Source organism: Thalassophryne amazonica, chromosome 12 (assembly GCF_902500255.1).
Source record: "Thalassophryne amazonica chromosome 12, fThaAma1.1, whole genome shotgun sequence".
Lineage (NCBI taxonomy): Eukaryota > Metazoa > Chordata > Actinopteri > Batrachoidiformes > Batrachoididae > Thalassophryne > Thalassophryne amazonica.
This window is the reverse complement of record NC_047114.1, coordinates 49981371-49995980: the sequence shown is the minus strand read 5'-3', so window position 1 is coordinate 49995980 and position 14610 is coordinate 49981371. Positions and strand designations below refer to the sequence as shown.

Here is a 14610-nt window from a genome sequence, read left to right as displayed (position 1 = left end):
TTGCTGAGAGACTGGCGCTTTGTTTGATCAAAATTTTTTCTAAACCTGTGAGACACATCGAAGTGGACACGGTTCGAAAAATTAAGCTGGTTTTCAGTGAAAATTTTAACAGCTGATGAGAGATTTTGAGGTGATTCTGTCGCTTTAAGGACTTTTCACGGTGCGAGACGTCGCGCAGCGCTCTCAGGCAGCGTCATCAGCCTGTTTCAAGCTTAAAACCTCCACATTTCAGGCTCTATTGATCCAGGACGTCGTGAGAGAACAGAGAAGTTTCAGAAGAAGTCGGTTTCAGCATTTTATCTGGATATTCCACTGTTAAAGGAGATTTTTTTTAATGAAAGACGTGCGGACGGGTCCGCGCGTCGGGACGCAGCCGGCGCGGTGCGGCGGCACAGGAAAAACACCTCCGTGTTGATAACCATTTGTTAAAATCCAGTTGGCTTTTGATGGCTTTCAGTGGAGTGAGTATATGAGAAATTGTTTATCAGCTGGAGATGTTCCAACTTGTCCTCAAGGCTTCCAACAGAGGTGTTTTTCCTGTGGCGGAGCGTCGCGGTGGCTGCGAGCCGACGCTGCAATCCGCCCGCACGTCTTTCATTAACAAATCTCCTTTAACAGTGGAATATCCGGATAAAATGCTGAAACCGACTTCTTCTGAAACTTCTCTGTTCTCTCACGACGTCCTGGATCAACAGAGCCTGAAATTTGGAGGTTTTAAGCTTGAAACAGGCTGATGACGCCGCCTGAGAGCGCTGCGCGACGTCTCGCACCGTGAAAAGTCCTTAAAGCGACAGAATCACCTCAAAATCTCTCATCAGCTGTTAAAATTTTCACTGAAGACCAGCTTAATTTTTCGAACCATGTCCACTTCGATGTGTCTCACAGGTTTAGAAAAAATTTTGATCAAACAAAGCGCCAGTCTCTCAGCAACTTCTCAGACAAAGGAATTCCGACGAGGGGCTGGACGACTCCTCCCACAAGGAGTGCTCACAGGCGAATGACGTCACCGACAGGCGTGGAAAAACTCACGCATGTGCACGAGGGTTCAAGCATGTCTGACGTAAAAACATATGAATGAAATCCATATAGTTTTTGAAAAAAATAAAAAGGACCTATACTTTACGGACAGACCTTGTATACTGCGGGCGGGTATAGCCAGGTAGCATAAATGTAAATCTACGCTACCGGCCCAGCAACGCCTCAGTAAGTGACTATAATAATCGATATCTAGATGCAAACATGCGTGATGCGAATGCATCGATTCAGTTGATGGGTTGAATCGTGTTGCATCGCTTGCTGCCTGCTTGCATCAATTTTATTCCGAGGCACATTGTATGCACCACAGACGTTTGAACACCGGGGCGGCCGTTCTTTTTGAGTGTATTTATTGAGAAAATTATTATTTCTCTACGTTGATTGCAGACTTCAGTGGGTCTGCTTGGAGCTTGAAGCAGCAAAGCAGTGCTTCGACCCGCTGTCGCTGCTTTGTTGCTTCTCTGCTTCGTTGATTTTCAGAAGCAGTAAATCCACTGACATGAGCAACAGCCAGTGCGTAAACTGAAGTTGTCCATCAGGTAAAGGAAATAATAATAATAATAATACAACCCCAATTTCAATGAAGTTGGGACATTGTGTAAAATGTAAATAAAAACAGAATACAATGATTTGCCTATATTCAATTAAATATACCACAAAGACAAGGTATTTAATGTTCAAACTGATAAACTTTATTGTTTTTGTGCAAATATTTGCTCATTTTGAAATGGATGTCTGCAACACGTTTCAAAAAAGCTGGGACAGTGGTATGTTTACCACTGTGTTACATCACCTTTCCTTCTAACAACACTCAATAAGCGTTTGGGAACTGAGGACACTAATTGTTGAAGCTTTGTAGATGGAATTCCTTCCCATTCTTGCTTGATGTATGATTTCAGTTGTTCAAGCAGGGACGTCCCTGAAAAAGACGTTGCTTGGATGGCAGCAGGTGTTGCTCCAAAACCTGGATGTACCTTTCAGCATTGATGGTGCCATCACAGATGTGTAAGTTGCCCATGCCATGGGCACTAACACACCCCCATACCATCACAGATGCTGGCTTTTGAAGTTAGCGCTGGTAACAATCTGGATGGTCTTTTTTCTCTTTTGTCCGGAGGACACAACATCCATGATTTCCAAAAACAATTTGAAATGTGGACTCATCAGACCACAGCACACTTTTTCCTCTTTGCATCTGTCCATTTCAAATGAGCTCGGGCCCAGAGAAGGCGGTGGTGTTTATGGATGTTGTTGATGTATGGCTTTCGCTTTGCATGGTAGAGTTTTAACTTGCACTTGTAGATGTAGTGACGAACTGTGTTAACTGACAATGGTTTTCTGAAGTGTTACAGACCCCACGCGGTAAGTTCCTTTACAAAATGATGTCGGTTTTTAATGCAGTGCCGCCTGAGGGATCGAAGGTCACAGGCATTCAATGTTGGTTTTTGGCCTTGTCGCTTATGTGTAGAAAGTTCTCCAGATTATCTGATTCTTCTGATTATGTTGTGGACTGTCGATGGTGGAATCCCACAATTCCCTGCAATTGAAATTGAGATTTTTTTTCATGCAGTTCTTCATAAAGTGGTGATCGTTCCAAACAGGTGTTCTTTGAGCATTTACCAACTTTCCCAGTCTTTTGTTGCCCCGTCCCAACTTTTTTGAAATGTGTTGCTGGCATCCATTTCAAAATGAGCAAATATTTGCACAAAAACAAAAAAGTTTATCAGTTTGAACATTAAATATCTTGTCTTTGTGGCGTATTCTGTTGTGAAAGTGTTGGAACACGGACCCACAACAGGGGGCGCAAATGAACGGACAATGGAGGAAGTCAAATAGCACTTTTACTGTTGTGAAATAAGCACAACAAGCACGACAGATCACAATAGAAAATAATAAAGTCAATTCACAAAGGTGTCCTGTGGGCAGGCTCGAAGATAGAAGACGTCTGTCCAAAGCAGAACCGGAACCACATGATTTCCTCCGCCACCGAACCCCGGGGATACTGGAGCCGCCAAGTCCCGAACTCCCAGGTGGCCACTGCCTCCGCTTGTCGGATCTGGTACTGCTGGCGAGGAACAAAAACAGTTAGATGTGGGTGCGTTTGCACCCAGCAACACGATGGTGAAAAAAACCACCTCCACCTCTTGTCAGGAAAATGTGAGTACTTATCAAAAAGGGTTCAGTACAGTCTTCAGCTGCAAGTACTCACCAACCACTGTCAAAACACAAGCAACAAATTCACTGTCTGAAAGACAACACAACGGCTGAGTTCGTTACCTCCTCGGTAGAACGATATCTCGGCAAAGAGGTGGAGATGACGTCTTGCTGATATACCGATGCAGATCAGATGAGTGGTGACAGCTGTCATAGGTGATGAGTGTCAGCTGTCACCCCGGCTGCTCCTGTGAGGCGGCAGCGCCCTCTGGTGCCTGGAGCCCGCACTCCAGGCAGGGTGCCCTCTGGTGGTGGTGGGCCAGCAGTACCTCCTCTTCAGCGGCCCACACAACAGTATTCAACTGAATATAGGTTGAAGAGGATTTGCAAATCATTGTATTCTGTTATTTACATTTCACACAGCGTCCCAACTTCATTGGAATTAGGGTTGTAATAATAATATCCTGCTTTGTGGGACTAACAGATTTCGGTCGGAATTAAAAACTTCAGAGCGAATCGCTATTTTAAATCAAATGGCACCTCTTTTCAAATGTTATAATACGAACAATAAACTAAAACTGACCAAAACCGTGTTTTTTTTCTACAAAATGAGACGTCCCACATTTTTTGTTATGAATTATATCCTGGTGTGTCATATTAATATCTGACAGGAAATGCTTTTGACAAAAACTACAGATTTTGTTTATTTCTGTTTATGTCCAGAGATCGCAGATCCACCATGTACATCAAGAATTCCGTGACCATGGACAGATTTTATTGATTTTTATTTATGTCCAGAGATCAAGGATCCAGTGACCAATTTCATATCTATTTACTTTAAGATTAACTAAATAAAATGTTTTTGACATAGAAAACCTGTAAAGCCTAGTTTTAGTACACAGAAAATTCACAAGAGGTATTGATAATGGAATCGATAAAGAATCAGATCGGTAAGCGTAATGACTAATGGCATCAATATTGCTAAAATCTTATCAATACCCATCCCTAATCGTATCTCACCTAATCACATTGTGAGGAAATGAATCGCCATCAAATCGCATTGAATCAGGAACAGTACAATACAGTGCGATACAATTTACCCATTGTATCGCATTGTATTGTCATGTATCGCTATATGTATCGTATCGCTAGTAGTGTATCGAGGTGCGTATCGAATCGGTGATGAGATTCACATGCCTAATATATAATTTTTTATATAAAAAATATTTTTTGATTTTCACAATTTATTTAATAAAAATGGTTTTCACCATTTTTGTAGGGCCAAATTTTTTTCATATTTTGTTTTATTTTAAATCTAATAATTATACTATGTTGGCATTGTTCAGAAAACTCAAAGAAAGGTTGAACAGTTGGTAAGAGGATTATCAGAGAATATTTCATGAATTGTTATATTCCCCTAGTTGCATGAATGGGGTGTAGTCTGTCATCTGTAATCGACTTGTTTCCAGTTGCAGTTGAATGTCTACTGTATTTCTTTGGTTCCATGATGCCAACAGTGGCATATGTACAGTAGTATTGTATTCCGGGTTTGGAAAAGCTTCCACATCATCCACACCACCAAAACGTGTTATAAAAACAACAAAAAACTGTGAAATGAAAAATTAAGAAATCATATGTACATAAGTATGCACAATCTTTGCCACAAAGCTCAAAATTGAGCTCAGGTACATCCTGTTTCCACTCATCATCCTTGAGATGTTTCTACAGCTTAATTGGAGTCCACCTGGGGTAAATTCATTTGATTTGACATGATTTGGAAAGGTACACACCTGTCTACATATAAGGTTCCACAGAGCACAAACCAAATATGAAGTCAAAGGAATTGTCTGTAGACCTCCGAGACAGGATTGTCTCGAGGCACAAATCTAGGGAAGAATACAGAAATATTTCTGCTATTTTGAAGGTCCCAGTGAGCACAGTGGCTTCCATCATCCATAAATGGAAGAAGTTCAGTTCCACCAGGACTCTTCCTATAGTTGGCCACATGTCTGCACTGAGCAATCAGGGGAGGAGTCTCTTAGTCAGGGATGTAATCAAGAACCTGATGGTCACTCTGTCAGAGCTCCAGCATTCCCCTGTGGAGAGAGGAGAACTTTCCAGAAGGACAACCATCCATGCAGCAATCCACCTATCAGGCCTGTAAGGTAGAGTGGCCAGATGGAAGCCACTCCTTATTAAAAGGCAAATGGCAGCCCACCTGGAATTTGCCAACAGGCACATGAAGGACTCTCAGACCATGAGAAACAAAATTCTCTGGTCTGATGAAACAAAGATTGAACTCCTTGGTGTGAATGCCAGACGTCATGTTTGGAGGAAACCAGGCACCATCCCCGCAGTGAAGCATGGTGGTGGCAGCATCGTGCTGGGGGGATGTTTTTTAGTGGCAGGAACTGGGAGACTAGTCAGGTTTGAAGGAAAGATGAGTGCAGCAATGTACAGAAAATTCCTTGATGAAAACCTACTCCAGGGGGCTCTTGATGTCACACTAGGGTGACAGTTCATCTTTCAGCAAGACAACAACCCCAAGCACACAGCCAAGCTATCAAAGGAGTGGCTTCAGGACATCTCTGTGAATGTCCTTGAGTGGCCCAGTCAGAGACCAGACCTGAATCCAATTGAACATCTCTTGAGAGATCTGAAAATGGCTTTGCGCTGACCTTCCCCAGCCAACCCGATGGAGCTTGAGAGGTACTGCAATGGGCAAAACTGCTTAAAGATAGGTGTGCCAAGGTTGAGGCATCATATTCAAGAAGAGGCTGTAAGTACTGAACAAAGGCTGTGAATACGTATGTACATTTGATTTCTTTTCTTTTTTTTAAAATACATTTGCAAAAATTTCTAAAATATATATATATATATATATATTTTTTTTTCACATTGTTATTATGGGGTGTTGTGAGTAGAATTTTGAAATGAATTTACTCCAGTTTGGAATAAGGAAATAAAGAAATGTGTAAAAAGTGAAGCACTGTGAATACTTTCCAGATGTGCCGTATCGGTCAAACGATATGCAAGAACAATGAGTAATTTCAGGAGTGAAGCATTTTCATTTTTCACCTACCACAACGTTTGTCCCTCAGATTTTCGAAAGCACCGTCAACCCCACTCAATTACATCCCTCCCTCGTCAACAGTATGACTTCAATTAATAAGATAAGTTTGTAGAAAGGTCCATGGTGTAGGTCATCATCACAGCTCATGATGGTAAGCTACTGTGAGAAAAGGAAACATGACTTGGACACATTCTGATTATGTGCAACTGATGTACATATTTTAGCCCTGCAAATCCAACAGACTTGCAACCCATGCTGATTGCATGAGGACTGCTGGATGACTCCTGCCTGTGGCACAACCACCTGCATGGACTTCTCATCAAATACATATTCTTTTGTTACTATGTTGTATTGAATTCTGTTTTCTATTTTTTCACCTTTGTAAAGCTTTGCAATGACCTTCTAACTGTTAAAATGGCCTAAGCAGTGGGTCATCCCTCTGAGTCTGGCCTGCTTGAGGTTTCTTCTTCAATATCATCAGAGGGACTTTTTCCTTACCACTGTTGCCTGTGTGCTTGCTCTGGGGTTGGTAAGGCTCGACCTTGCTTGTGTGAAGTGCCTTGAGGCAGCTTTGTTGTGATTTGGTGCTCCAAATTAAATAAACTGAATTGAATTTGACATTATATGTTCAGTATACAGGAACATATAATGTGTGCTATAATGCACCTCTTTCTTCAGACCACTACTTTAACCTCCAGTATTGACTGCAAGTTATTAAGAACTGAGGAAAATAAAAGCATTCATTTTAAACCTAATTTTAAAATATTCTTTCCTTTTTTGCTGTGATTAATGTCTTTCTGTATTTCTGTGTGTCAGCGGGAAGGTGCATTAGGTGATGATGACTCTGCAGACATGGATGGTGAGAATGGGAGGGGCTTTGAGGAGTACGAGTGGGCTGGACAAAAGAGGATCAGAGCAACGGCTTTACTGGAGGGAGGCTTCAGAGGTAAACACGCAACTATGCCATACAATATAATCCATCCATTTTCTGAACCTGCTTATATCCAGTTGGGGCTGTAGCCTATCCTAGCAGTCACTGGGCGAGACACGGAGTACATGCTGGGCAGGCCACCAGTCTATTACAGAGCTGACAAACATATACACACAAACACATTCATACTCTTGGTCATCCATGCGGCCAATTGCCACCAGGTGGCATTCATAGTAAGTACCTTCTGCTGTTCCTGGTCACCACAGCAGATCCGAGGTGTTGATTTGGCACAGGTTTTGCACGGGATGCTCTTCCTGACTCAACTACATGTACATGGAGAATGGGTAGAGGTGGGTTTGACCTGGAAACTTTCCACATTGGAAACAGATGCGCTCTGATGAACAAGCAGGTCTGAGTTACTGGAGTTATGATGGACAAGCTCACACGCTACAAACAAGGACAGGACAAAACAAACGTGCAACCACTGATAAAGTTCTCTTTCTGATGTCTGATCAAAGTTTTGAGTACGTACACAACTTTCCGATGGACTTGCCAGACATCATCTGACAAGGAACACATTTAATGAATGAGAGAAGGATTTGTACAGGACAGAAACGGCCACAAATGAGTGATTTATTCTTTTTATGTGAGGAAATCAGACACTGTATTAAAATGGGTGATCTGGCTAACTTAATATTGGCCGTGCTTGTGCATTGGCCCTCCCCCTCTTCAGATAGAATTCGATGCACAAGTACATTATAATTTGCAGATAGAAGTCACAGGACCACCCAAAGTAGTATAAAAACATTAAAAAAATAACAAAAACACACAACTTCACTCACTCACTCATCTTCAACTGCTTTTCCGGGTTTTTGGTCGCGGGGGCAACAGCTCCAGCAGGGGACCCCAGACTTCCCTTTCCCATGCCACATTACCACCTCTGACTGGGGGATCCCGAGGCGTTCCCAGGCCAGTGTGGAGATATAATCTCTCCACCTCGTCCTGGGTTTTCCCCGGGATCTCCTCCCAGATGGACGTGTCTGGAACACCTCCCTTGGGAGGCGCCCAGGAGGCATCCTTACCAGATGCCCGAACCACCTCAGCTGGCTCCTTTCAACGCGAAGGAGCAGCGACTCTACTCCGAGCCTCCCACGGATGACTGAACTTCTTACCCTATCTCTAAGGGAGACACCAGCCACCCTCCTGAATAAGCCCATTTTGGCCGGTTATACCCGCGATCTAGTTCTTTTGGTCATGACCCAACACTCATGACCATAGGTGAGAGTAGGAAAGAAGATTGACCAGTAGATCGAGAGCTTTGCCTTTTGGGTCAGCTCCCTTTGCACACAACTTATACTGAAGAAAATACTGTACTGTGGTGATGCTTAACTCCAGGAATAAGCAAAAAGACCAAGGAGAAAATCCTTCACATATTTAATGTATAACATCTGTGTCTCAGATATTTTTGATAGCATAGTCATTGTAGTAACAAAGAGGTATAGTTAATGGCACAAGGATTGGCTTTGGAATCTATTAATTATTTGTGAGATTTTTTTTCCTCACCCAAAACTACATAATGATCACTGAGTGATGCATGCCATGAATAATGCGCACAGTTGGAGGTAAAGAGCTGTTCTCATCTCGAAAAGGACCTTTCAAACTATCTTGGCTCTGCTTCTGCTTTTGCTATCGTCTGTCTCTTTTCCTTCTCGCCGCCTTCTCTACATGTTCATTTTGTTGTTAAAAAGACACGCTGAGTCTCATCTTCCCCTTTCCTCGTCTCTCTCTTTGCAAGGCAAAAAGAGAAGAGCATCAGTTTAACCACACAAAGTGCAGCACATTGAGTTGGGTGTAGCTTCTTTTACCCATCCATCGAGCTCCCTGATGATCTTTCTGTCTGTCTCTCTATTTCATGTTGTTAAATGAGCAAACACAGAACCCTTCTGCCATGCTCTAATAGGGCACCTTGTGATGTGACACAGATAACTGAAGTGGCATGGGGAGATGGACTTGAAACACATACTTGCAGGAGCAGAACTTCACACACACACTTCCATTTTGCAAAAGTCATAGAAGGTGGATTTCATCTTGAAAGCTCCTCAGTGGTTCTTGACTCATAGCACTGAATCCACCAGGCTCTGGAGAGTAAGCGGCTGGCTCGATGGATAGAGTGATGTTGCAGGGGGTGTCCACAGCAGGCAGCATAAAGAGAAGGCCTAACCATCTGTGAAGTCTCACCATCCTTACTCTCCTTTGAGTGTGTAAAGAAGAAAGACAGAGGCACCCGGCCCTTTCAAGGGGGAGGACAAGGAGGGGGCCATGGAGGGGGAAAAAATCGAACAAGATCCGTTTATGATTCAACACAGTGTGAGGCGAGACTTCCCTGTGTCTCTCACCAGATTAGCCAGCTTTAAAGGGCCTGTGTAGCACAGACACGCAGCTTTCTTTATCTGTCTAGTGGACTGTCTGTCAGTCTGAGTCTGTCTGCTTTCTGACATTAAAAATAATGAGTTTAGTAACTTTGCAGAATAAATCCTATAGTCTTAATTTAAAAAAGTCAAGATTAGTTTCTTATACCAGCTATGACACACTGTATAATGCAGTGAGCGTTATGTAAATTATTCTGTTATTGCCTTGGTTACCTAAACAACAGCTTACATGTAAGAAGTAATCATAATGTATAGGTTAGTATGTGACTCACATACAAATATCGTATAAATAAGTGACAGTTGTTTTGATTTTTGTTTTTTTAGTTTAGGAGGTTTTCCAATTTAGAGTCCAGTGTGATTTTCATATACTGAAGGGAAAAAAAAACAGTTTGACTTGTACTCCAGCTTTTACTCTTCAAGAGACATGTTTTGACTGGTGTATCTTATACTCCAGTGCGACTTATGCCACGTTCACACCGGATGCCACGCGAGCGATGGCGGCGAGAGGTTGCCATGTAATCCCTATGGAAAAGAAACCAAATATTAGCTGCCTTAATGATTACAGACCTGTTGCTTTAACGCCCGTGGTTATGAAAATCTTTGAGCGACTAGTATGTGATCGCCTGTCTAAACTGGCCAGATTGGACTCTGGTCAGTTTGCATACAGGGCAAATAGGTCTGTTGACGATGCTGTGTCCATGTGTTTACATTCCATCCTGCAACACCTTGAGACCCCAGGCAACTACGCTAAGGTTCTTTTGATAGACTATAGTTCTGCTTTTAATACAATCTTACCCAGCAAACTCTTTTATAAGCTGCAGCAAATGGGAATTCATAGTTCCCTTTGTCATTGGATACTTGACTTTTTAACACAGCGCTCCCAAGTGGTCAAAATCCACAATAACACCTCCAAGGTTAAATATATAAGCACTGGTGCTCCCCAGGGATGCGTGTTGTCACCTGTTTTATATTCCTTGTACACAAATGACTGCACATCACAAACTGATACTGTGAAAATGTTTAAATTCGCAAATGACACTACACTAGTGGGTCTAATTTCTGGTGAGGACGATAGTGCCTATAGAAATGAGGTCCACTCACTCATATAGTGGTGTCACATTCATGTTCTAGAGTTAAATGTAGCGAAAACCAAGGAGTTAGTGGTTGACTTTCGCAGACAAAAGAAGGCATCCCTGTCATTGCACATTAATGGATTGGAGGTGGAACGTGTGAACAGTTTTAAATTCCTGGGCACTACGATAGATTCCTCCCTGAAATGGGATGAGAACCTTACTTGCATCACCAAAAAAGCACACCAAAGACTCTTCTTTCTACGCCAGCTGAGGAGGTTTGAGGTAGCCAGTAAGGGGATGCTGCTGTTTTACCAAGCAGCTATTGAAGGTGTCCTGACATTTTTCCATCACTGTCTGGTATGGCAACTCCACTGCTCAACAAAGGATGCAGATGGATAGGATAGTCCACACAGCCTCAAAGATCATTGGCTGTGAACTCCCTCCCATCACTACTATTTATGAAACACGTATCTGTCGGAAAGGGTTGAAGATCCTACTAGATCAGTCACATCCAGCTAACTCCCTTTTCAACATCCTCCCATCAGGTAAAAGGTTGAGATAACCACTAAAACATCACGCTTTCTCAACAGCACCTACTGCAGAGCCATTAAGCACCTAAATAGTTCTCCTGCCCTGCACCAGCACCTTATGAAAGTAGGTTTTTATGACTATGACTGATCTCATATACATTGTTGTATTTCTTTTTATCTTTTTATATATTTATTTATTTAGCATTTTAGTGCAATATGTCCATTTTGTAACTGCTGCGTACTGTACTACTGCACTTAGCACTTTAACAAGCCACTGCTGAGTCTATGTTTGCACTTGACACTTTAACCTGACTCATGTTAAGGGGGTCTATTTTTTTTTTATTTATTATTATTCAGATATAATGTGTATGATTTTATGTGGAGTATTGTGTGTATGCTTATGCTTTTTATGTCTCTTGTTTACGAGCACACTGAAACAAATCCCTAGCAACTTGCATTGGTTGCATGGCAATAAAGTATTGAATCTTGAATCATGGAAGGATGCATTGTGGCTCCACAAAAGTCCAAGCCACGCAATGCGACACGATGAATGCGAATAAAGCAATTTTGAGCGATTGGCGCATTTGTGGCGCCATATCGCGTTGTCGCATTGTCCTCTTCCCCAAGTTGAAAAATCTGAACTTTTTCATCTTGTCGCGCTGCGATGACCAATCAGGGACTGGATATGTAGTGACGTGGAGATGTCTGAAGTTTATACTTGATGTGGACATATCCTGTCTCTGGCAGTCAGCCTGTGAGCAGGACTTATGTCCCTTTTCTCCTTTATTTAACACAGTTGTGTCAGACTTTGAGGGGAGAGAGAGTGAGGAACTGCAGCAGCAGCCATTTTTTTTTTCTTTGTTCACATGTGCATGCATGAACAAATCCTCCGTGAAGATAATTTTATTAACTACACAGATGTATAATAAAACAAATGGTGACTGGTTTATCACACAGTTATGACAGAGTTGGAGGGGAGCCAGGTTTTATGTTCACATGTCAGGGCTTGACATAAACCAATTTGCCCCACTGGCCCTGTGGGCCAGTAGAATTTAGAAGTTAGTGGCCCACAGTGTAGGAGCACTGGCCCATGGTTTTGCACGCGAGAGTTCATGATATTCCACCTTGAAATCCTGCAAATAAAACTGCCTGTATAATATAAACCAATCCAGAAAAACATAAAATAGCCTATGGACCATGAAGTTAAAAAAAAAAAATAGAATTCATCAGAGGGCGTTCTCAAGTGTAAAAAAAAAATAACGTGACTACCATAAAATTTAGAGGGTATTTTTTAAGCAACCCTCAGAGTTGGCTAACTCACAGTCAAATGTAAAATACAGATGTAGGTCCATATCAAAACTAAAAAGTATGCCTTGTCTAGATTGGAGTTATAGATCTAAAAATTGGAAAAAAAAATATGCTTGGCTCCTTTGCTAATGTTGTCACTGTGGTGTTTCCACAAAGGCAAGCTGGTTAGACTTTTAAACTAGCTTCAAAACAGCCAGGGTCTACCAGGACCAAGCATATACTTTACTTACTTGTCAGCATATGACAGATAGGCCCTGCAGATTCGGCAGAAAACCTTATTCTTCTCTTGGTCATGACAAAGCCACGGCCATTTCTGTGGCCATTTTGGGACAGGACCTCTCTTCTCCACGCATCGACAACATACATTTCAGTATGCGCGAGATTCTGAGGGAGCATGGAACGTGGTTAGGGATGGGTATTGATAAGATTTTATCGATATCGATACCATTATCGATCCGGTTCCTTATCGATACCGCATGTGAATTTTCTGTGTACTAAAAGTAGGCTGGTTTTCTATGTCAACAACATTTTATTGAGTCTTAATGTAAATAAATATGAAATTGGTCACTGGATCCTTAAACTCTGGACATAAATAAACTCTACATTGTGGCTCCTTGATCTCTGAATATAAATAGAAATAAACAAAATCTGTTGTTTTTGTCAAAAGCATTTCCTTTCAGACATTATTGGCATGAATGTCTTTCCATACCTCTGAGCTGAGCTCTTGCAGCTGGCTGTGCTTCACGTCAGCATCAGTGTAATTCATAAAGAATGCATGACGTCTCATTTTGGGAAGAAAAAAAAAGTTTTAGTCGATTGTAGTTTATTTTCTGTATTACAGTGTTTGGAAAGAGGTGTCATTTTATTTAAAGCGGCAATTCGTTTTGAAGTTATTAATTCCGACCGGACTCTGTCTTGGCAGAGAGCCGCTCAGTGTTTGGAGCTGTGCCAGCAGAACAGAGGACGATTCTCGTTTCTTGACTGCCACAAGACAAGATCCCACTTAGCGACTTTAATCTGCACAAAGTGACTCACAGTCACAGTTGACATGTTTTAATGGCTTTGAGAGGAGTTAAGAAGTGGACTTGCCGCTTCTGAAGAGTTATTATTACTATTAGTGCTGTTGTTGTTGCTATTATTATTATTAATATATAAATAGAAATCAGTTAAAAATATTACAATTTTTAATACATTAGACTGTTTTACGACAACAAACGCTGAGCCATTAATTATTTTACAGAAAACAAATGCACACAAACATGCTGAAATGCCAACAACTAATGCCAACTTTAACATTGAAAACGCCATAGACATGCTAACACGTTAGCATCTGTCCTGTTTTTAAGTTATAAAATACATCTGTCAACTGTTTCAGAAGACCATAACAGGTTGGTTTAACATAAAAGGGTATATATTACTCATAGGCATATGCTCTTCAGGGTTTTTGCGGGAAAAAATTAAGATAAAGTCCAGTGACCCAGTGGATCGAATCATTGCTTCATTGGTTCACGCGTCAAAGTGCAGTCGCTCTGCAGAGAAATGATCATTTTCCCTACAACGACCCTCAAAAACAACTGCCGCTCTGAAGGACCGATAAGGGAATTGTTAAGCAAAAAGACTATTGATATCGGTGGATCGAATCATTTCTTAACGATACCCGATGCGAGATGTGCTCTGTGGTACAAGACCAAAACAAATGAAGATGAAGACCAAAACAAACATGGTGGACTCGGTGAAGTTTGATGACACAGAGATGTGAAGAAATTCAACTTTGCCGCCGTAAAATATGGTAAAATAAATAGAATTTTGCGTATTTTTGTAGTGGCCCAAGCTGGCCATCATTGGATAAATTGTAGTGGCCCGAAAGTGGGACAAATCGGTGCCGGGCCAGCGTGCAAATGGCTATGTCGAGCCCTGCATGTGCATGCGTGAACGGGACAGGATGGCGCTGCTGGCGACGTTTGTCAGCTTTCCACAACAAATAGAGCACAGCAACTTGTTCCGTGTGATCAAGGTCTGCCATGTTGACTTGACAGCGAGCGGAATGGAAGCTCCTCCTATTTGATGACGCATTAGG

The 14610-nt window shown here is 41.9% G+C and overlaps 1 protein-coding gene across 3 annotated transcripts in view; it reads left to right on the top strand.

Annotated features, from left to right (window-relative positions):
• The window catches only part of rnf220a (ring finger protein 220a), a 507503-nt gene that overhangs the window by 448088 nt on the left and 44805 nt on the right, over positions 1–14610 (top strand). For all 3 annotated transcript variants that reach the window (XM_034183510.1, XM_034183509.1, XM_034183511.1), the window contains exon 8: positions 7079–7208. In XM_034183510.1, the coding sequence (XP_034039401.1) occupies positions 7079–7208 (130 nt within the window). The remainder of the gene's footprint in view (positions 1–7078; positions 7209–14610) is intronic.